Genomic DNA, 25,089 nt, shown 5'->3' with positions numbered 1-25,089 from the left:
GACCACCAGGAGTTGTTTACTACGTTGTTAGTACCTAGGAAATACCAGACCATGACCGAACACTGGTTGAATCTCAAATGGCACCCTATTCCCCTATACAATGATTCTATAGTGTAGTACACTACATAGGGAATTGGGTGTAGTTTGAGATGCAGGCACAAATAGGGGTGCTAAAGAATTAATTGGTCTGTGTCTCAACCTGGGCCCTCTCTCTCTCGCTCGATCTTTCTCTCTCTCTTTTTCTCCCTTTCCTTCCATCCCTCCCTCCCTCTCTGATCTCTCTCTCTCTCTGTCTGTCATTGCTGGTCTAATGATGTGTTGTTGTGATGGAGGGAGAGACGGTTAGAGAGTGGCTCAGTAGAGAAACCCTTCCACCAATAAGGCTTGGACAGAGTGCATCTCTCCTCTAGTGAGAGCCAGACTACCCAGCCCAGTCAGAGGGAGGTAATCAAGGATACTGGCATAAGAACCAATGACATGGTCTGAACAAATAAAGTGTTGCATTGGGACATGGTCTGAAGAATATAAGGAGTTGCATTGAGGATGTCCCTTCTTTCTTTTGTGACCAACTTTTTATTTCGTTTTTTTTTCCAGAAGGGGGTTACAGGTACAGGTATAACTCTCAAAATCATATGAAGGCCAGGCACCCTCTTAGTCATATCACAATCAACTTTTTACCAGTTGAATGGAGATAAAAATAAAACACTTTTTTGTATTAAAATGTTTCTGAAATATTTTATTCAAATATGCAAAGAGGCAATATTTATTTTCTGGACACTGGATAAAGTTGGACTAAATATGTTTTGTTTCATTTAGTTCAGACACAGGACTGGACTTGTCCAGAGCAGATTGTGAAAAAAATACTTCTGTAATCTTTCTATCTGCATTTTTTGTCTTTTTTTTTTTTCAAATAAAATGTTTTCTAGAATACATTTTTTTTACAGCATATCAACAATTCCTTCAGAGCAAGTCACATATTTTTACATTCAATATTTACATTCATGCTCTTTGTAACTTTGTCCAATAATGAATTTAAATGGAGGGCAGTCCCACATCATTAGAAGAAATGTGCCTACCTGATTCAGGGGACACAGTGAGCATTTGAAAGTTGGGGCCAATTTCATTATAAAACATTTCTTGGGTGTTAGATAAAGTCTGTGAACAAATTTGATGGTTCGGATTACGGGATGCCAAGGTCATATTTTTCCATATTCTGTTAAAGGATGATTCAGTTACATTTAGATCTGTGGGCCATACTTTTTTAATGGCTAGCTTAGAGTATGAGCTTTCCAATAGTTGTTGATATATTATAGAGATTAGTCCTTTTGGAAGACCAGATAATCTGTTTACAAATTCCATCATTGGATGGTTTGACAGCTGGTTTTCCCATGGAACTCCATAGGCTAGCATAGCTGACCTGAGCTGGAGATAAAGAAGAACCTGGTTACCTGGTAATATAAATGCTTCTTTCTGATCTTGGAACGTCCTTAAACCATTACTATCCATGATATCGCCAAGGGTACAGACACCACCACATATGGACCATTGGGGCGATGTGAAAGGCAGCGCTCCAGAGTATCATATTTCTCTCTATTCTCAAGCAGGGAGCGGTAGAGTAATGTCTAAACCAATTTATAATTGGGTGAAATGCTAGTGCTTGGAAATACAATTTAAAGTTTGGAACGGATATCCCTCCAGCGTCTTTCCCGCCCTTCTTTCTTAAACAGCAAACTGGAAACTATAAGTTCTGACACAATCGGACAAGGGTTCCTTAGTTGAGTATTTAGAGGATGACAAGATGTTGTTTTCCCTTTTAATAAAACCCTGTGTGGTGTCCATATTAGGAAAGTCACATCCACGGATGCTGTCCTAGTATGGTTGTGGTAGTTAAATGTCTGTGATATCTAGGCCTACTTTACATGAGCAGGGTCAGTGGTGTTTAGTAAATGTTGCTGCTTACCTTGCTGAAATGGGGCCATGGAACTGACAAAAGAACGGGTGCTGAGATAAATGCAAATGACTGCTGAATTGAACGTCTAAAGAATGAATCATTGGTCTCACTGGTCACTGTTCTTAAAGTACATGGAACTTCGAAACCACACGATGTAATAATCATTCCAGCTCTGACATATTTGAATGGTAATTATGTGTGCATTATTTGTGATACTTAGCTACCTGCTTGAGACAACATAGGAGAGATGATACTGTAGAAAAGGACAGAGGCATTTCAGAGAGTCACTATAGTTTCCCAGATCCCCAGAGAAGTGGTTATTCTGTAAGAAGCTACTAACCTCCATTATAGATCATTTGCAATGCGAGAAGCAGAACGGTCTGGTCCTCTGAGCCAAGACAAAGAGGTTCTGCAGTCTACATCCCATGGAGCAGTTTTCAGTGTGTGTGTGTCCATGCCTGTGTTTCTGTACATGTATACAGCACTAGGCTAGAGTTGAGCATCTGCCATCTGCCAGGACTACTGGTCAGGCATATTCTGCTAAGTTTGAAATCAATAAAATGCAGGGAGGGCTGAGGACAGACATAGAAAGAGAGAGTGAGACAGAGAGAGAGCGCATGAGATGAGATGAGATGAGAGTATTGGGAGCAAAACAACAAGGCCACAAATTGGCCACTGTGGCATGATGCAGAGGACACTACACACACACAGCTCTCGGATGACCAATCAGCTTTCTGCTTTTGCTGTTGATTGATTTGTCTGTGAAGAGATCACAGGCGCTCATAATTGGCATCTCCGCTGTTGTCGTTCTCGTTATGCTGCACTTGTTTAAGTTAAGGAGGGAGCGTTGGTGGCAATTGTGCTTTATTTTATTGTGCATCTTTTATTAGCAATATATTCTCACCATCTTCGCTTCTTAAAATGACACTTATATTGTTGAAAATAAGCAATATTATTTTTGCTCAAATCCCCCAAATGTATAGTAGCCTACAGTATAGAGGCTCAGATTGACCGTACAGTAAACCTGAATAGCTTTTCAGGGAAAAAATGAGAAAAACACTGAAAACAAAAGCCCAACAGTCAGCCAGCGAGCAAGCAGTATTCTCTGTGGGATACATTACCCGAGCAGAGAGTGATGAAAGCGTGGATAGCAGAGAGCTTCAGATAAAGAACGTGTGTGTTTCCCAAATGGCACACTATTCCCTATATAGTTCACTACGTTTGACCAGAGCCCTATGGGATTCAGCACTCTGAAGGGAATAGTGTGCCATTTGGGATGCTACCCTTCAGATGTCTTCAACGTCCTACCTGCTGACTTTCAGTCCGTCTCCAAAGAGACGTTGTGTGCCAGAGAGCATTCATCAAATTAGACCAGAGAGAAAACAATGTGGGGGAAAGAAACACCACAGTGATCTGTAGAGACGAGCTGACACTACCATCAGGTCATCACAGAGAAGTTGTCGCACACATACACGCACACACACACACACACACACGCACACACACGCACACACACGCACACACACACACACACACACACACACACACACACACACACACACACACACACACACACACACACACACACACACAGACACACACACACACACACACACACATACAAACACACACACACACACAAACAGTACAGAGGTGTCTCCTCTACCTCGCTTCCTGCTACAGAACCGATGAGCTATAGCAGCACTCAGCACTCAGCCAAGCTTTCCCAAAGGACCAGCTTTCCCTCTGTTCTGTATTGTCAAGCTGGAAGAATGGAGAGGTGGCAGAAACAAACAAATTGTTCAAAGGAAGATTTCATAAGATGTATTAGCAAGGATATAATATATCCGCACGACTGCAGCGTTATAAAGAAAGATGACGGAAAGTTTTATATCACTTTATATTGGATATCCCTTGTTTGATAGCCGTCTACCTTAATTGTGAGGGGCGGATTCTTGTGTGGCATTTGCTACTAAGAGCAGAGATGGGGGTTTGTGGAGCAGTGTTCAGTCAGCAGTGTTCACATGTGTGTGCATGCTTGTACGTGTTGAGGTTGTAGATAACCTTTGCTGGGCCGGCTGGATTGCTGACACTGATCCTCTAGAAAGCAAACCACACACAGACAGTCAGACCATGCAACTGCTGGACAGCCAGGCCAGTCCAGTCCAATTAAGGGAAAGCGTGATCAATCTTCTTGGATCGAATAGAAGCGTGACAGAGCTGAAGGAGTGACGACCTCTCCACCGACTGAGTCGGCTCAGACTTCCAGGTTCAAATCAGTCTGAATGGCTCAATCGGTGTCAGAGACCAAAGCCAGTCGATATCCGCACTTCTACCACCTGTGTTCACACTGTGTGTCACACCAGTCTGTCCATGTCACTGGGTAGTGCTTGCAGATATAGGATTTTAATTTGATCACCCTTTTTGCAAATATACAGTGGGGCAAAAAAGTATTTAGTCAGCCACCAATTGTGCAAGTTGTCCCACTTAAAAAGATGAGAGAGGCCTGTAATTTTCATCATAGGTACACTTCAACTATGACAGACAAAATTAGGAAAAAAAATGCAGAAAATCACATTGTAGGATTTTTTATGAATTTATTTGCAAATTATGGTGGAAAACAAGTATTTGGTCAATAACAAAAGTTTATCTCAATACTTTGTTATTTACCCTTTGTTGGCAACGACAGAGGTCAAACGTTTTCTGTAAGTCTTCACAAGGTTTTCACACACTGTTGCTGGTATTTTGGCCAATTCCTCCATGCAGATCTCCTCTAGAGCAGTGATGTTTTGGGGCTGTTGCTGGGCAACATGGACTTTCAACTCCCTCCAAAGATTTTCAATGGGGTTGAGATCTGGAGACTGACTAGGCCACTCCAGGACCTTGAAATGCTTCTTACGAAGCCACTCCTTTGTTGCCCGGGCGGTGTGTTTGGGATCATTGTCATGCTGAAAGACCCAGCGACGTTTCATCTTCAATGCCCTTTACACGGATCAGTCGTCCTGGTCCCTTTGCATAAAAACAGCCCCAAAGCATGATGTTTCCACCCCCATGCTTCACAGTAGGTATGGTGTTCTTTGGATGCAACTCAGCATCCTCCAAACACGACGAGTTGAGTTTTTACCAAAAAGTTATATTTTCGTTTGATCTGACCATATGACATTCTCACAATCTTCTTCTGGATCATCCAAATGCTCTTTAGCAAACTTCAGACGGGCCTGGACATGTACTGGCTTAAGCAGGGGGACACGTCTGGCACTTCAGGATTTGAGTCCCTGGCGGCGTAGTGTGTTACTGATGGTAGGCTTTGTTACTTTGGTCCCAGCTCCCTGCAGGTCATTCACTAGGTCCCCCCGTGTGGTTCTGGGATTTTTGCTCACCGTTCTTGTGATGATTTTGACCCCACGGGGTGAGATCTTGCATGGAGCCCCAGATCGAGGGAGATTATCAGTGGTCTTGTATGTCTTCCATTTCCTAATAGTTGCTCCCACAGTTGATTTCTTCAAATCAAGCTGCTTACCTATTGCAGATTCAGTCTTCCCAGCCTGGTGCAGGTCTACAATTTTGTTTCTGGTGTCCTTTGACAGCTCTTTGGTCTTGGCCAAAGTGGAGTTTGGAGTGTGACTGTTTGAGGTTGTGGACAGGTGTTTTTTATACTGATAACAAGTTCAAACAGGTGCCATTAATACAGGTAACGAGTGGAGGACAGAGGAACCTCTTAAAGAAGAAGTTACAGGTCTGTGAGAGCCAGAAATCTTGCTTGTTTGTAGGTGACCAAATACTTATTTTTATAATTTGCAAATAAATTCATTAAAAATCCTACAATGTGATTTCCTGGATTTTTTTTACCTATGATGAAAATTACAGGCCTCTCTCATCTTTTTAAGTGGGAGAACTTGCACAATTGGTGGCTGACTAAATACTTTTTTTGCCCCACAGTATAACTTGTAGTTGCCATGACTTTCCATCCTGGGAGAGGATCAGAGAGAGCCCCCTCTCTCCCAACTCCCATCGTGTTGACTCTCTCTCCCACTTTGCAGAAATGGAAGTTAAAAATCCCTTTGTTGCAACAGAGAGAGAGATTTTCTAGTAAAGTAACATCCGAGATTGGATAGTGAAACAATATTTCCGTAATCCAAACATTTGGAAGGGTCCGTGAGTATTTAAAGAACAATCCTGACGAATGCATTACATTTTTGTGATGTCATTAAAGATGGTAGAACAACATCTCTGAAAGTGTATATTTCCCAGTCAGGTTTACATCTAAATGTTGTGGAACTTATATGATTAAATATGAAACGATTTGTGAGACGATGAAGTTAGATGTTAGCCAGCTAAATGAGAATTATTTTTCATATAAAAGTTCTGTCACGGATGTCACGGTGACTGTCACGGATCCCTCCAGAACTTTCATCACGCAAACCTGTCCCCTATTCCCACAGATTAGCATTTGTATATATGTGCCCTCTGGTTTTCATTGGGCTGTCCATTAGTGTTACAATGTTCTTTGGTGCTTGTGAGTACCTGTGCTGTGTGTTTTGGGCTTTTGTGCCCTTGTGGATTGCGCAGACGATTACGTGTCTCGTCCCGTGTGTTGTTTTGGGTTTCTACCCTGTGTGTTTTGTTACGTGTTTGTTCTTCGTCCCCGTGCCCTTACACGGCATGCCGTAATTTGGGTGAAATAAAAACTGTATGTAACATATATTACAAAACCCTGCTCCAGTCTCTCAAATAATTCATACCAGTGTGACAGTGACCACACCCACGTGAGCACAGACATTATGTCGGCGTTGTGGAATGCCCCCTTTGCCAGAGTGTTTAAAACCCCTCGTGATAAAATTCACATTAGACCAGCGTGGCCGTCAGCGTGAGATGAAAGGTACGAAATGGTTAGAAACTCTGAAACTTTCAACAGAGAAGAATAAAATCTCTATTAGACCAAGCAGGTGGACGGTGTTGAACCGGACGGACATCACAAATAGTTAGACTACCAGACCACGTGCAGCGCGAGCTAAATACGTCTGAAATGGTCAGGAACTCTCGACGAGTGAAGAAGATAAAGACCACACATTCACAGTCTGCAGCTGTATATGTAAAATAGTCTAGGAAACTCGACCAAAGATGAGAAAAGAACAACATTTCCCTATCGAATGACCATTCTGGAATATTTGTTCTAACAGCCCCTCGAGACCAACCTACTACAACTACAAAGGATATGGTGACCTCTGGTGGACAGCCAGAGACTCACACAACCAGAGACTTTCTGTCGACTGATCGAGTGTTTTTAACAGAGCAAGACGACAAAGACATACAAGTGTAAATATGTGTTGCATTTCTAAATCCAAGTGAGCGGTTGTCAGGGTGTTAAATATCCATATTTACAATGAAAGTTTTATTCAACTGTATGTACGATAGTTGAATTCCTTTGTCTCTTCTTCTCTCGCTCTTTCTCTCTCCCCCTTTCAATGTGTAACAAGCCATCATATCAGGTTAGTCCACTAGGGACTTTTCATTGCATCATGTTAGTAACCAATGTATAATCTATCCTATGTGTGTGTTTATGTAATTCTGTGTTATTATTTAGTTGGTTAGTAAATAAATAGCTAACCCAATTTGTGTATCGCTGATTCGTCATGGAGACCAGGGTTCGTGCAGATTTATAGGATATTATGACATTCAGAATGAGACTGAAATAGGAGCAAATGATTGATGGATGACGGCTATGATATCGAGATATTCTGATATTTTGAGTTAATTCAGGAAATGGTAACTCGTTAAATAAACTTTTCCCGTGGTGCCCTAGATTACTACTTAATTAAATGTTTTATGATTAATTGAATTGCGTAATAATTGAACGTGGTATATAATTATTCGATGAATAGCCGTTGAACACCGAATGAGCTAGATCTCCCTACCTCAGCCATTGCATTACCTATCTTGCCAGCACACATGGATGAATGCAGGTGTTACTCCTGTAATATTAGCAAGCAAAGACAACCCTCGTTTTCAATAGATACGCTGGCTTGGTAGCTACATCAACACACAAATATTTCCTTACCCAATTCCAATAATGGTTCCATAGCATGTCATACGTGTGTTGCTAAGCTGGGGCTACAAGGTTATCAGGAAGTGTAATAGCTAGCTACTTGTCTGGCATAAAGCCATAGCCTACATGTCGTCATGTAATCATTGCATTTTTGTTTTGAGAATTGTTTTACTCATCTAGCTACCAAGTTTGTCTCACTACCGCCATCTGCTGGATAATACTGTGACATTTACAATCGTTCGCATTAGTTGGAAAGTCAATTTTGCCGGCTCCTTACCATACTGTCAACTACATTATGTGATTACTGATTTGTAAATACAGAGCACAACCATGAAGAGAACCATGCACAGAATGCTACTTTTTCCACCCGGAACTACATTTGCTTGCTATTGTGACATCATGGTGATGTCTCATATAGTGAGCATTTTCAACATTATAATTCTCCATACAATCCTCCATAAGTATCTGTAATATCTGACTAAATGACAACTATTCAGAGAGATGGCATATCTAGCCTATACCCTTTTTTGCCTCTCCCTTCCAATTTGCAGTATGTTCCAGTTATATTCTACTTTTCACAAGCACTGGTGGAGTGAGCTACCACCAGCTACCACTAGTACTGTCATGCTGCTGAATATTTGTCAGTATTCATTGACTAATCTGTTGTACTCTACCTGTTGGTTAAGTAATGTGTTACCCTGAACCTTCCTTAGTACTTCTTGTTTGTGTAATTGGCCAACAGTGTCTGGGACATGTTTGCATCTGCTTCAAGCAACGCCTATAGCTGAGATCAGTACCCACACTGCAATAAACTACGCTAGAACATGGCTTCCTTCAGCACTTTAGGCTGCAGCACAATATTAACGAGCCCCTACCTGCCCCAAGGCCTTACTTTCAGCACTTTGGAAACACAAGAGATGAATGGACGACTACCTGGCTGCTCCAATGCTTGTCTACTATAGTGTGTTTGACTGGGGTACGATGCTGTTGGCATGGTAATGTGGTGAAAGGTGGAGAGAGTGTAATGCACCCTCCAATTATCAGATTATCATTATGGTGTAAAAAAAAATAGAATTGTATATTATGTCCTCGCGCTGCCATCTAAATATATGAATATATTTCTTTATAGCATGGGACTGAAGTTAGGCTGAGGCTGTCACTGTTTTCATCCGAGTAGTGACACACATTTTTGTAAGCCCCTCACATAGCCAGCATTAGATTGCCATTGGAAACAGATCTCTGAGAGAGAGAATCAGAGCACGAGAGAGGTCACACCATGAATCTGTAATGTTATTGGATTTCGACTGGGTCAACACCGCATCAAAATGTTGACCTACACACTAATCCGACCTGGCATACCTGTGCCAAGTGGCATGTGCATTCATTTATGGTTTGTTTTACGGGATTACCTCTGTCTCAGGTGTAAGATATGTATGCATGAGAGCCCAAGGTTAATGCTTTAAATAAGATGGGGTCAAAGATTGGTTGATTTGGTTCAGATGTGTCGTATGGTAGGAAAACTATATACTATATATTTTCAACGCCATCACTGGCTGATGGTTGTCAGTGCTTTGACACTGTCCCTGTCACTACTGGAGATGAGAACTGAGATGTGATATTTTCAGTACAATATTACATGTAACATATATTACATACCTGTTCATCTGGTCATACACCCATGAAGTACAATGTACATGATTATCCTCACAATTTATGTAGGAGGAAGAGAGAGACAAAGAGAGAGACAGAGAGAGAGACAGAGAGAGAGAGAGAGAGAGAGAGAGAGAGAGAGAGAGAGAGAGATACACAGAGACAGAAATAGAGAGAAAGACAGAAACAGAGAGGTTGAGAGCGAGAGAGAGAGAGAACAACAGAAAGAAAGAACAGCAGAAAGAAAGAAAGAGAGAGAGAGAGAGAGAATGAAAGAGAGAGAGAACAACAGAAAGAAAGAAAGAAAGATGTATTGATCTCTGTCTGTCGGTTCCTACTCAGTGTAGCTGCAGGAGGGGTAGTGTCAGGAATCCCCCGCCAGGAAAAACAAATCACATCGCCCCGGTGATGAATGTGGCATTCCCTTGATCCGCTGGCTCTGCCATCTGGCCAGGCTGACTCTGGGACGACACTGTATATCAGACTCATGCACAGCAAATTAAATTTACATTTGGACGACTTTCCCATGCAGGCCTCACCGAGCCTCACCGAGAACAGATGTACTATAAAACTAAACAACCTGGGCCTCTCCTTCTCTCTCTGCCACAAACCTCTGAGCAGTTCTGCTAGCTACTTGAAGACTCGTGCGTTAGGTCATGTTAGAAATGTTATGGATGACATTAGACAAAGAAATCATCATGCTCAAATATACCAAAAACGTAAACTCTTTCTCTGCCACAACGCTCTAAGCAGAGCAGGGTTGGCTCATCTTGATCTACAGCACAGGAGGATGGTGGCACCTTAATTGGGGAGGACGGGCTCATGGTAATTTCTGGAGAGGAATCAGTGTAATGCAGGGGTGGGCAACTCCAGTCCTCCAGGGCCTGATTGGTGTCACACTGTTTCTCCTTCCCTAGCAAACACAGCTGATTAATCACTGAAGATCATGATTAGATGATCTTTAGGTGTGTTAGCTAGGGCTGGGGCAAAACTGTGACACCAATCAGGCCCTCAAGGACTGGAATAACACACCACTGGGTATCAAATACATAAAACATATGGTTTCCATGTGTTTGATGCCATTCCATTCCCTCCATTCCAGCCATTATTATGAGCTGTCCTCCCCTCAGCAGCCTCCACTGATCTACAGTGTATGTGTCTGGATCTGCTAGCTACTGAAAGATCTTATGAACATGGTTTGTTGATCTATATTCGTCTGGTCTGGTCTGCTAGATACTGAAAGATCGTATGAACATAGTTTGTTGATCTATATTCGTCTGGTCTGGTCTGCTAGCTACTGAAAGATCGTATGAACATGGTTTGTTGATCTATATTCATCTGGTCTGGTCTCCTAGCTACTTAAAGATTTTATGAACATAGTTTGTTGATCTATTTTTGACAGGTCTGATCTACTACTTGACTTGAAGACATGGGGTGAGGTCATGTTTGATATGTTATACATTACATTACAGTGACAAAGAAGACACATTATGGAAGAGAATTGGACAGTGATCGATGACAACACCTGTAATTTGCTAGGCATAGATCGATGCTAATCTAACCAGCTGCGTTCGGTTCCTATTGTCATGTATAACCTAAAGAGAACATTTCTAGATTAACAACCAGCATTACACCCTCGGTTGGTTGAAATCCTATGTACAATCAATTCTTTTTTTATACTTTCTCATATTTATTCACTTCATAGCAGTGCTCTGTATTGCTTTGGATCTGATTTGGTAGTTGGTATCACAATAACCTGAAAACCGTTGAAGTGGAACCTTGATATCTAACTAGCTTGTCAAATGGCAGGTGTACAGAGAACCAATAAGCAGAAGCCTCCACCACATCCACAGCCCAAGGCTAACCCTGCAGGTAAACCTTCCTAACAGGGTTCTGTAAGAGACAAACAGTACATTAAAACGAGGAACTGTAGACAGAGCCTGCTGTGAGCCTTGTGCTGCCATATGCGCACACACACACACATATACGCCAACACACGCACACATATGCTGTACACACGCACACACGCAGACACATACACACATACTGTACACACACATACTGTACACACACATACTGTACACACACACACACACACATATACAGACACACACACACACACACACATACTGTAAACACACATACAGTGCATTCTGAAAGTATTCAGACCACTTCACTTTTTCTACATTTTGTTACGTTACTGCCTTATTCTAAAATGTATTAAATAGTGTTTTTTCCTCATCAATCTACACACAATACCCTATAATGACAAAGCCAAAACAGGTTTTTAGAAATGTTTGCAAATTTCTCAAATAAAAGATACATAAATATCACATTTAGAAAAGTATTCAGACCCTTTACTCAATACTTGAATAATTGAAGCACCTTTGGCAGTGATTACAGCATCAAGTCTTCATGGGTACGACACTACAAGCTTGGCACACCTGTATTTGGGGAGTTTCTCCCATTCTTCTCTGCAGCTCCTCTCAAGCTCTGCCAGGTTGGATGGAGAGCATTGCTGCACAGCTATTTTCATGTCTCTCCAGAGATGTTTGATCGGGTTCAAGTGCGCGGGCTCTGACTGGGCCACTCAAGGACATTCAGAGACTTGTCCTGAAGCCATTCCTGCGTTGTCTTGGCTATGCTGTCGTTGCCCTGTTGGAAGGTGAACCTTTGCCCCAGTCTGAGTTCCTGAGCGCTCTGGAGCAGGTTTTCATTAAGGATCTCTCTGTACTTTGCTCCGTTCTTCTTTCCCTTGATCCTGATTAGTCTCCCAGTCCCTGAAAAACATCCCCAGAGCATGATTCTGCCACCACCATGCTTCACCGTAGGGATGGTATTGGCCTGTTTTCCTCCAAATGTGACGCTTGCCATTCAAGCCAAAGAGTTTGCACTTGGTTTCATCAGACAAGGGAAACTTGTTTCTCATGGTCTAAAAATCATTTAGGTGCCCTTTGGCAAACAAGCAGGCTGTCATGTTCCTTTTACTGAGGAGTGGCTTCCGTCTGGCCACTTTACTATAAAGGCCTGATTGGTGGAGTGCTGTAAAGATGGTTGTCCTTCTGGAAGTTTCTCCCATCTACACAGAGGAACTCTGGAGCTCTGTCAGTGTGACCATCGGGTTCTTGATCACCTCTCTGACTAGGGCTCTTCTCCCCCAATTGCTCAGTTTGGCCGGGCAGCCAGCTCTAGGAAGAGTCTTCGTTGTGCCAAACTTCTTCCATTTAAGAATGATGGAGGCCACTGTGTTCTGGGTGACCTTCAATGCTGCAGTCATTTTTGTAGCCTTCCCCAGATCCGTGCCTCGACACAATCCTGTCTCGGAGCTCTAGGGAAAATTAATTTGACCGCATGGCTTGGTTTTTGCTCTGACATGCACTGTCAACTGTGAGACCTTATATAAACAGATGTGTTTACTTCCAAATCATGTAATCATGTCCAATCAATTGCATTTACAACAGGTGGACTCCAATCAAGTTGTAGAAACATTTCAATGATGATCCATGGAAACAGGATGCACCTGAGCTCAATTTTGAGTCTCATAGCAAAGTATGAATACGTATTTCTGTTTTTTATTTGTAATACATTTGCAAAAATGTCAAACTGTTTTCACTTTGTTATTATGGGGTATTGTGTGTAGATTGATCAGGAAAAACATGATTTTAATCCATTTTAGAATAAGGCTGTAACGTTTTGGAAAAAGTCATGGTCTGAATTCACACACACAAACTCACACACACACTCCTTTAGAGCCCACTGCTGTCTAACCATGCTGCCTGCCTGCTATGCCTCAAATGAAACAACCTTTACTGCAGTGGTTTGATCAGACGGCCCCGGGCTAGACCATAAAATAACTTTGCAGCATAATGTTTTACACCTTTTACACCACGTTTCACTTTCTACCCGGCGATAGTCGTCTATTTTTTGTTTGGCCTTTTCTCCTGATTTCCCTGAGAGTCAGTGCTGTTGTCTTTGGTTTAGTCTGCTAGGGTGAGAGGGACCTACGGTGTGGGACCTTGGGTGTGGGACTTTGGGTGTGGGACCTAGGGTGTGGAACCTAGGGTGAGGGATGCAGTAAGTCTCGAGGGTTGAACATAGAGTATAGGAACAGTGTATTACATCCCAACCTTTTCCACCAAGTTTGTTCTTAACATTGCTTGACTTTGTCAAATCTCTATTGAGTCAAACAGACAGTAAAAGGAAATGACACCTAAAATATATAATGATTTTGTAGAATTTCTTTCATAGCCAATCACAGGTTTGCTCTTTGGGCTTTCCAATCTTTTTTTTTAAGCTGCCACCAGTCTGTGCCCTCTAAATGTCAGTGGTGTTTGGTGATGGCACTAAACAATCCCTTGGAGGGCTATTTGTTTCAGCACACTGGCTGTTCCTCAGTATGAGCTTAGTTTGAGTTGACAATTGCTGTGAACTTTACTATCTATTGTTCCTCGATAATCAAATCTCATTTCTGTTAGGACAGTGGTGTCGCCTGGGTAGCAGTGTATTGCAGCAGCTGCTTTTGTGACCGTTAGCCGACTACAACTGTATTTGATCCCCCAGCTAAGCAGTATGAGTTTCCAGGGTTCCATTCTAATCCGTCTTTCTCTCTTGATTTCTTCAATCAAACCCTTTAGATTCTAGGGTATTGATAGTGTGATGGGTTTGGAGGTGTGGATTGGAACAGAAATCTATCTCAGTTTACTGTTAAAATGTCTCTCCTCTCCTCTCTCTCTCTCTCTATTCCTCATCACTCTATTTCTCTGTTTGAGTCAGATGATTCAATTTTTATGTGTATGTGTCCAGTATGAAGGAAGATAGAGGTAGTTTTGGAACCAATGCTAAATATAGTTAGAACAATGACTGGAAGTCTACTGATACAGCTAGCATGCTAAAATAGTATCCATGAGTTCATCTGACTCTGAGTAAGTAGAAACAACTGCTTAATCTCGCACTATCCCTTTAATACTATGTTGGGGTGGAAACCGTTCATGACCAGTTTGACTGAAGTTCTTCATTATTATACTGTTAAACTGCCCCTTCTCTCATTCCTAACCCTCTCTTTTTCTCTATTTCCTCCAGACGACGGACGATCTGCTGGTGGCATCTGCGGAGTGTCCGAGCGATGACGAGGACATTGATCCCTGTGAGCCGAGCTCAGGTGGGTTAGGTTAGTCATCTCTTTTTATTCCTCTTCTCTCTGGGTGTCGCTGTCAGTCAGTCTCTCACCGTTCCGCCAGTCCCTTCCCTACCACCAGTCTGTCATCGTACCGCTAGTCTCTTCCCTACCACCAGTCTGTCGTCGTACCGCTTGTCCCTTCCCTACCACCAGTCTGTCACCGTATCGCTAGTCCCTTCCCTATCACCAGTCTGTCACCGTACCGCCAGTCCCTTCCCTACCACCAGTCTGTCACCGTACCGCCAGTCCCTTCCCTACCACCAGTCTGTCACCATACCGCCAGTCCCTTCCCTACCACCAGTCTGTCACCGTACCGCCAGTCCCTTCCCTACCACAAGTCTGTCACCGTACCGCCAGTCCCTTCCCTACCACCAGTCTGTCACCGTACCACCAGTCCCTTCCCTACCACAAGTCTGTCACCGTACCGCCAGTCTCTTCCCTACCACCAGTCTGTCATCGTACCGCCAGTCTCTTCCCTACCACCAGTCTGTCATCGTACCGCTAGTCTCTTACCTACCACCAGTCTGTCCTCGTACTGCTAGTCTCTTCCCTACCACCAGTCTGTCACTATACCGCTAGTCTCTTCCCTACCACCAGTCTGTCACCGTACCGTCAGTCCCTTCCCTACCACCAGTCTGTCACCGTACCACCAGTCTCTCACCGTACCGCCAGTCTCTCACCATACCGCCAGTCTCTCACCGTACCGCCAGTCTCTCACCATACCGCCAGTCTCTCACCGTACCGCCAGTCTCTCACCGTACCGCCAGTCTCTCACCCTACCGCCAGTCTGTCACCGTACTGCTAGTCTCTTCCCTAACATCAGTCTGTCACCGTACTGCTAGTCTCTTCCCTACCATCAGTCTGTCACCATACCGCCAGTCTCTCACCATACCGCCAGTCTCTCACCGTACTGCCAGTGTATCACCGTACCACCAGTCTGTCAACGTACCACCAGTCTCTCTGTCAGTCTCTAACCGTACCATCAGTCTCTCCGTCCGGCTCTCACCGTACCACCAGTCTCTCATTGTACCACCAGTCTCTTTTTGTACAACCAGTCTGTCACCATACCACCAGTCTCTCACCATACCACCAGTCTGTCACCATACCACCGGTCTCTCTGTCAGTCTCTACCCATACCATCAGTCTCTCTGTCAGTCTCTCACCGTATCACCAGTCTCCCTGTCGGTCTGTCACCGTACCACCAGTCTCTCACCATACCATCAGTCTGTCACCATACCACCAGTCTGTCACCGTACCACCAGTCTCTCTGTGTGTCACGATCACACTCATAGTCAGTTCACCACCAAGGTTCTTAAGGCTCTTTATTGAAGCTACTGTAGGCAGTGTTTCAAGTTTAGTGTGTCACTATAACACTGTTTTGATTCAGTCAATGTTGGGAGTTCAGTTTACTTTTTTAATTGGCTGAATTGAAATGGACTTGACCCACAACCTTGCCTCACACCACAAATGTCAAATATAAATTCATAGAAGTAAAGGCTACAATAAGATAATGCCTAATGGTAATCATCATAGTCCACAGTGATTCCTAAAGATCATATCAATGATATGGCTGTTCTGACTTCACTTGTTCAGTAGCTAGCTAGTTGATTCATTTTTGGATTATCTCATTTGGGACAGGTATGAATATATTCAATATTGAATAAACATAATCCTAATCATCTGATGTTTTCAAAACCGGTCTCTGGTTCCACTATAAGTGTGTATAGCTAATGCATGTTTTTTCCCTTGTAGGCTTGTTGAGTCCCAAATGTAATGAATTACAGTAAACTCATAACAGCCAGTCAGTAGGACTAGCATGCTGTTGTGTCACGTACGGCAGCGTTTAGGAGGCGCTGATTACACATGACATCTTGTGGAGCGCTGTCATTGTTTTTGTATTGTCTCCTAGGAAAACACATAAACACACAAACACTCGCACACACAATCTCACATACTCTCGCTCACACACAAACAGACGACAAATAGACGACACGCACGGGAAAACAAACAAACAAACAAACACCCTCTTAACAGTAACTGTCCTCTGAGACAACACAACAACACTCTCGCCTCTCTCGTGATAAAACCAACTCTTTTCAGCCAAGCGCCTTCTAGTTCAGGTTCAAGGATGCATTTACTGACAGACTATAAGTCTCCATGTTTACCGATTCACTCTGAAAGGTGAAAAAACTAAATTGTTTACTAACACCATGTTTACCGATTCACTCTGAAAGGTGAAAAAACTCTATAGTTTACTAACACCATGTTTACCGATTCACTCTGAAAGGTGAAAAAACTAAATCGTTTACTGACACCATGTTTACCGATTCACACTAAAAGGTGAAAAAACTAAAATTGTTTAATGACAGACTATAAGTCTCCATGTGTACCGATTCACTCTGAAAGGTGAAAAAACTAAATCGGGTTGCTTGACTAGCAATAATAGCTACATTCTGAAAGCTTTGTGCTAACACAGAGTATCCCAGCAAAAATAAGTCGTTTTGAAAATGTTTCTCATAAAAGACCTTCTAACCTCAATGCCAGGTACTGTAGACAATTTGTAAACAAGTTGAAAGCATTTCTCTGTTTACTTTTTGGTACCGCTGCTAGGGAAGGAGGCTTTGACATATCGCTTGCTGACACAACTTGCACTATCAATCTTACGATAATAAACCACATATTGAATTGCAGAATATCTACATTTCTTAAGAAGTGAAATGCAAGTTCTGTAATCATACTAACAGATACAGTAAAACCTTCTAGACGACACTAGAATCCAGCTTTGTATTGCTAAATGTTAACTTATGCTACATAAACACAGTGCATATTGTACATACAGTGTAACCACATTTCTCCTGATAATCTGTGGTAAAAATGTGTATGTTTATAATGTTCCTATTTCCCTGGAATTGAATCTTCCCACCTTGCCACAGATAGCAGGTGACCCTGGTGCTTTTCTAATGAGCACCGAGTGGATGGACAGAAAGGGAGAACTACTAGGTCCAGACGTAAGGCCTTAGCTCTCTCTGTATCGATCTGTATGCAGTAATAAAGCCAGAACTAAATGAATGTCTACCCCACAGCACTCTCAGACTACTGTTTGTCTGTCTCTTGTACATCCAGGCTGTCCATCTGTCTGTATTGGTGTAGTCTGTTGTACCAGTACTGGTCTGTTAGGCTACATACTAATGATCTAATACCCATTGTTCATACATATATCACAGTCCAGGCTGGACACATCTAGACTGCTCATATACCCAAGGAGACTGTTCCATGTTAGATCTGCTTACCTTAGTCAAGAAAGCAATGCAATGAGATTTTTATTTGTTATTTTATTTAACTAGGCAGTTAAGAACAAATTCTTATTTACAATGACGGCCTACGCCTGCCAAACCCTAATCCGGACAACACTGGGCCAATTGTGCACCGCCCTATGGGACTCCCAGTCACGGCTGGTTGTGATACAGCCTGGAATCGAACTAGGGTCTGTAGTGATGCCTTTAGCACTGAGATGGAGTGCCTTAGACCGCAGCATCACTCGGGAGCCCAAAATGAGAGAGATGAGTACATTAACCAAGTCAATTAGTTAGCATTACAGGTTTGCATTTACCACATCATCTCATAGTTTAGTGAGCGTTGCAGCATTGTCTCTGTCTGTGACAAGGTGATCTGTCAAGGGAAAGAGTGTGTTCCAGTGTGGATGCTTTAGAGGCACACACTCCTTCCCCGAACAGAATATCCTAGGTATCCTTCCTTTCCCTCTCTTGCTAGCGAGGGGAGATTTGACACCGGTTTTGCTGGGCTCCCCTGGTGACAGCTGTCTAACACCACATCCTGATTAATATCTACGTTCAGGGCCCTTCACACACTTGGTGGAGCGCTCAGCACTGGATCTGTGACAGTGCAGCCAGCCAACCATGAAGGACTGGATCCTCTGTCACTGATGCAGCCTAGGACAGTTTCTCAGGTTACTGTTACTGTACTGTCCCACTCCTTGCTATGGTGCTCCCCTTGGCTCTCTATGGTGCTATGCTCTCCTTGGCTCTCTATGGTGCTATGTTCTCCTTGGCTCTCTATGGTGCTATGCTCTCCTTGGCTCTCTATGGTGCTATGCTCTCATTGGCTCTCTATGGTGCTATGCTCTCCTTGGCTATTTATTCTGAAAGGTGAAAAAATGTAATCGTTTACTGACAGACTATAACTCCCCATGTTATGCTATGCTATTTCTCCTTTGCTATTTATGGTGCTATGCTCTCCTTTGCTATCTATGGTGCTATGCTCTCCTTGGCTCTCTATGGTGCTATGCTCTCCTTGGCTCTCTATGGTGCTATGCTCTCCTTGGCTCTCTATGGTGTTATGCTCTCCTTGGCTCTCTATGGTGCTATGCTCTCCTTGGCTCTCTATGGTTCTATGCTCTCCTTGGTTCTCTATGATGCTCTCCTTGGCTTTCTATGGTGCTATGCTCTCCTTGGATATCTATGGTGCTCTCCTTGGTTCTCTGTGGTGCTATGCTCTCCTTGGCTCTCTATGGTGCTATGCTCTCCTTGGCTCTCTATGGTGCTATGCTCTCCTTGGCTCTCTATGGTTCTATGCTCTCCATGGCTCTCTATGATGCTCTCCTTGGCTCTCTATGGTGCTATGCTCTCCTTGGCTCTCTATGGTGCTATGCTCTCCTTGGATATATATGGTGCTATGCTCTCCTTGGCTCTCTATGATGCTCTCCTTGGCTCTCTATGGTGCTAGGCTCTCCTTGGATATCTATGGTGCTATGCTCTCCTTGGCTCTCTATGGTGCTAGGCTCTCCTTGGATATCTATGGTGCTCTCCTTGGCTCTCTATGGTGCTATGCTCTCCTTGGATATCTATGATGCTCTCCTTGGCTCTCTATGGTGCTATGCTCTCCTTGGATATCTATGGTGCTCTCCTTGGCTCTCTATGGTGCTATGCTCTCCCTGGCTCTCTATGATGCTCTCCTTGGCTCTCTATGGTGCTATGCTCTCCTTGGATATCTATGGTTCTATGCTCTCCTTGGTTCTCAATGATGCTCTCCTTGGCTCTCTATGGTGCTATGCTCTCCTTGGCTCTCTATGGTCCTATGCTCTCCTTGGATATCTATGGTTCTATGCTCTACTTGGTTCTCAATGATGCTCTCCTTGGCTCTCTATGGTGCTAGGCTCTCCTTGGATATCTGTGGTGCTCTCCTTGGCTCTCTATGGTGCTATGCTCTCCTTGGATATCTATGATGCTCTCCTTGGCTCTCTATGGTGCTATGCGCTCCTTGGCTCTCTATGGTGCTATGCCCTCCTTGGATATCTATGGTGCTATGCTCTCCTTGGCTCTCTATGATGCTCTCCTTGGCTCTCTATGGTGCTATGCTCTCCTTGGATATCTATGGTCCTATGCTCTCCTTGGCTCTCTATGATGCTCTCCTTGGCTCTCTATGGTGCTATGCTCTCCTTGGATATCTATGGTTCTATGCTCTCCTTGGCTCTCTATGATGCTCTCCTTGGCTCTCTATGGTGCTATGCTCTGCTTGGATATCTATGGTGCTATGTTCTCCTTGGATATCTATGGTGCCATGCTCTCCTTGGCTCTCTATGTTGCTATGCTCTCCTTGGATATCTATGGTGCTATGCTCTCCTTGGCTCTCTATGGTGCTATGCTCTCCTTGGATATCTATGGTTCTATGCTCTCCTTGGCTCTCTATGGTGCTATGCTCTCCTTGGATATCTATGGTGCTCTCCTTGGCTCTCTATGGTGCTAGGCTCTCCTTGGATATCTATGGTGCTCTCCTTGGCTCTCTATGGTGCTATGCTCTCCTTGGATATCTATGATGCTCTCCTTGGCTCTCTATGGTGCTATGCTCTCCTTGGATATCTATGGTGCTCTCCTTGGCTCTCTATGGTGCTATGCTCTCCTTGGCTCTCTATGATGCTCTCCTTGGCTCTCTATGGTGCTATGCTCTCCTTGGATATCTATGGCTCTATGCTCTCCTTGGTTCTCAATGATGCTCTCCTTGGCTCTCTATGGTGCTATGCTCTCCTTGGATCTCTATGGTGCTATGCTCTCCTTGGATATCTATGGTTCTATGCTCTTCTTGGTTCTCAATGATGCCCTCCTTGGCTCTCTATGGTGCTATGCTCTCCTTGGATATCAATGATGCTCTCCTTGGCTCTCTATGGTGCTATGCTCTCCTTGGATATCTATGATGCTCTCCTTGGCTCTCTATGGTGCTATGCTCTCCTTGGCTCTCTATGGTGCTATGCCCTCCTTGGATATCTATGGTGCTATGCTCTCCTTGGCTCTCTATGATGCTCTCCTTGGATATCTATGGCTCTCTATGGTGCTATGCTCTCCTTGGATATCTATGGTCTCCTATGCTCTCCTTGGCTCTCTATGATGCTCTCCTTGGCTCTCTATGGTGCTATGCTCTCCTTGGATATGCTCCTTGGATATCTATGGTTCTATGCTCTCCTTGGTTCTCAATGATGCTCTCCTTGGCTCTCTATGGTGCTATGCTCTCCTTGGCTCTCTATTGTCCTATGCTCTCCTTGGATATCTATGGTTCTATGCTCTTCTTGGTTCTCAATGATGCTCTCCTTGGCTCTCTATGGTGCTAGGCTCTCCTTGGATATCTGTGGTGCTCTCCTTGGCTCTCTATGGTGCTATGCTCTCCTTGGATATCTATGATGCTCTCCTTGGCTCTCTATGGTGCTATGCTCTCCTTGGCTCTCTATGGTGCTATGCCCTCCTTGGATATCTATGGTGCTATGCTCTCCTTGGCTCTCTATGATGCTCTCCTTGGCTCTCTATGGTGCTATGCTCTCCTTGGATATCTATGGTTCTATGCTCTCCTTGGCTCTCTATGATGCTCTCCTTGGCTCTCTATGGTGCTATGCTCTCCTTGGATATCTATGGTTCTATGCTCTCCTTGGCTCTCTATGATGCTCTCCTTGGCTCTCTATGGTGCTATGCTCTGCTTGGATATCTATGGTGCTATGTTCTCCTTGGATATCTATGGTGCTATGCTCTCCTTGGCTCTCTATGTTGCTATGATCTTCTTGGATATCTATGGTGCTATGCTCTCCTTGGCTCTCTATGGTGCTATGCTCTCCTTGGATATCTATGGTTCTATGCTCTCCTTGGCTCTCTATGGTGCTATGCTCTCCTTGGATATCTATGGTGCTCTCCTTGGCTCTCTATGGTGCTAGGCTCTCCTTGGATATCTATGGTGCTCTCCTTGGCTCTCTATGGTGCTATGCTCTCCTTGGATATCTATGATGCTCTCCTTGGCTCTCTTTGGATATCTATGCTATGCTCTCCTTGGATATCTATGGTGCTCTCCTTGGCTCTCTATGGTGCTATGCTCTCCTTGGCTCTCTATGATGCTCTCCTTGGCTCTCTATGGTGCTATGCTCTCCTTGGATATCTATGGCTCTATGCTCTCCTTGGTTCTCAATGATGCTCTCCTTGGCTCGCTATGGTGCTATGCTCTCCTTGGCTCTCTATGGTGCTATGCTCTCCTTGGATATCTATGGTTCTATGCTCTTCTTGGTTCTCAATGATGCCCTCCTTGGCTCTCTATGGTGCTATGCTCTCCTTGGATATCTATGATGCTCTCCTTGGCTCTCTATGGTGCTATGCTCTCCTTGGATATCTATGATGCTCTCCTTGGCTCTCTATGGTGCTATGCTCTCCTTGGCTCTCTATGGTGCTATGCCCTCCTTGGATATCTATGGTGCTATGCTCTCCTTGGCTCTCTATAATGCTCTCTTTGGCTCTCTATGGTGCTATGCTCTCCTTGGATATCTATGGTTCTATGCTCTCCTTGGCTCTCTATGATGCTCTCCTTGGCTCTCTATGGTGCTATGCTCTCCTTGGATATCTATGGTTCTATGCTCTCCTTGGCTCTCTATGATGCTCTCCTTGGCTCTCTATGGTGCTATGCTCTCCTTGGATATATATGGTGCTATGTTGTCCTTGGATATCTATGGTGCTATGCTCTCCTTGGCTCTCTATGGTGCTATGCTCTCCTTGGATATCTATGGTGCTATGCTCTCCTTGGATATCTATGGTTCTATGCTCTCCTTGGCTCTCTATGGTGCTATGCTCTCCTTGGATATCTATGGTGCTCTCCTTGGCTCTCTATGGTGCTATGCTCTTCTTGGCTCTCTATGGTTCTATGCTTTCCTTGGCTCTCTATGGTGTTATGCCCTCCTTGGATATCTATGGTGCTCTCCTTGGCTCTCTATGGTGCTATGCTCTCCTTGGCTCTCTATGGTGCTATGCTCTCCTTGGCTCTCTATGGTTCTATGCTCTCCTTGGCTCTCTATGGTGCTATGCTCTCCTTGGCTCTCTATGGTGCTCTCCTTGGATATATATGGTGCTATGCTCTCCTTGGCTCTCTATGGTGCTATGCTCTCCTTGGCTCTCTGTGGTTCTATGCTCTCCTTGGCTCTCTATGGTGCTATGCTCTCCTTGGCTCTCTATGGTGCTCTCCTTGGATATTTATGGTGCTAGGCTCTCCTTGGATATCTATGGTGCTATACTATGTGTTTTCTAGATGCTCTTATCCAGAGTGAGTGCATACATTTCCATACTTTTCTTACTTTTTCGTACTGTACTTAGTTTTTTAAATTAATAAAGCACTGTAGAATTTCAATACTCTGCAAAATGACTATGACTATTAAAAGTAGTTGTAGAACTTTCCCCATTATTAGGAAATTACCTAAATGACCTTGACTCTGACCCGCTATAAGTGCAGAACATCACTGTCAAATAAGATAAAAGAAGGCTAGAGGTAAATAACGCACAAGACGATTCCATTTGGGGAATTATAGGTCAAGGTCATGCTGTAGGCTATATCACTGGACACTCGTCCCACAGCGGCCTCACCCCACCTTCTCGTCCCTCGTCCCTCAAACCCCCGACAGCCATCAAGCGACATCGATCAGGCCAGCTTACTTATTGCCCTGCTTTATTTCTCTTACCTCTGGGAGGAAGTAAACTGTGGCAAGCGGCGAGTTAGTGCATCACAAATCGCACCCTGTTTCCTATTTAGTGCACTACTTCTGTATGACCTGGGTAGGGTGCCATTTCGGGTGCATCCCCGGAGCCAGCAGCACGAGGTTCATTCACACAGAGCTAATCTTCCAGCAGGAGCCGGATTAGATCACACTGCAGCAAATTGAATCATCTCCCTGGTCCCTCTGGTTGAAGAGACCACATAGGGATACATATGGTGAAGAATGGTGGTATAGGGCTGGGACCAAGGCTAGAGCTGTGGTGGGATAGCCTAGGGCTAGGGGCTGAGTATAGAGCTGTGCTGGGATAGCCTGGGGCTAGGGGCTGAGTATAGAGCTGTGCTGGGATTAGCCTGGGGCTAGGGGCTGAGTATAGAGCTGTGGTGGGATAGCCTGGGGCTAGGGGCTGAGTATAGAGCTGTGGTGGGATAGCCTGGGGCTAGGGGCTGAGTATAGAGCTGTGGTGGGATAGCCTGGGGCTAGGGGCTAAGTATAGAGCTGTGGTGGGATAGCCTGGGGCTAGGGGCTGAGTATAGAGCTGTGCTGGGATTAGCCTGGGGCTAGGGGCTGAGTATAGAGCTGTGCTGGGATTAGCCTGGGGCTAGGGGCTGAGTATAGAGCTGTGCTGGGATTAGCCTGGGGCTAGGGGCTGAGTATAGAGCTGTGGTGGGATTAGCCTGGGGCTAGGGACTGAATATAGAGCTGTGCTGGGATGGCCTGGGGCTAGAGGCTGAGTATAGAGCTGTGCTGGGATGGCCTGGGGCTAGGGGCTGAGTATAGAGCTGTGCTGGGATGGCCTGGGGCTAGAGGCTGAGTATAGAGCTTTGCTGGGATGGCCTGGGGCTAGGGGCTGAGTAGAGAGCTGTGCTGGGATAGCCTGGGGCTAGGGGCTGAGTATAGGGCTGCACTCTTAGAAAAAAAGGTCCCGCCTTCGGAGAACCCTTTGAAGAACTCGTTATGGTTCCAGATAGAACTGTTTTGGTTCCAGGTAGAATCATTTTGGGTTCCATCTTGAACCGTTTCCACAGAGGGTTCTACGTGGATCCTAAAAGGGTTCTACCTGGAACCAAAAAGGGTTATCCTATAGGGACAGCCGCAGAACCCCTTTGCAACTCTTTTTTCTAAGAGTGTGTGGCTGGGATCAAGATTAGATCACATTGCAGCAAATCCTCCCCCTGGGCCCTCTGGTTCAAGACACAGGGGGGGGTTTGGGGTGGTATGTGAACTCGGAATTGTTCCCGCAT

General features: G+C 44.4%; 1 protein-coding gene across 13 annotated transcripts in view; it reads left to right on the top strand.

Moving 5' to 3' along the window:
• Window positions 1-25,089, top strand: part of LOC139376886 (neurexin-1a-like) — a 574,009-nt gene that overhangs the window by 527,487 nt on the left and 21,433 nt on the right. For 8 of the 13 annotated variants that reach the window (XM_071119862.1, XM_071119864.1, XM_071119861.1 and 5 more), the window contains one exon: window positions 14,727-14,814. In XM_071119862.1, coding sequence (XP_070975963.1) covers window positions 14,727-14,814 — 88 coding nt within the window. The remainder of the gene's footprint in view (window positions 1-14,726; window positions 14,815-25,089) is intronic. The other 5 variants (XM_071119867.1, XM_071119860.1, XM_071119866.1 and 2 more) reach the window with 1 other exon arrangement.

Source organism: Oncorhynchus clarkii, chromosome 20 (genome assembly GCF_045791955.1).
Source record: "Oncorhynchus clarkii lewisi isolate Uvic-CL-2024 chromosome 20, UVic_Ocla_1.0, whole genome shotgun sequence".
NCBI classification, from domain to species: domain Eukaryota; kingdom Metazoa; phylum Chordata; class Actinopteri; order Salmoniformes; family Salmonidae; genus Oncorhynchus; species Oncorhynchus clarkii.
The sequence above is the reverse complement of the archived record's forward strand: the minus strand, read 5'-3'. Positions and strand labels throughout refer to the sequence as shown.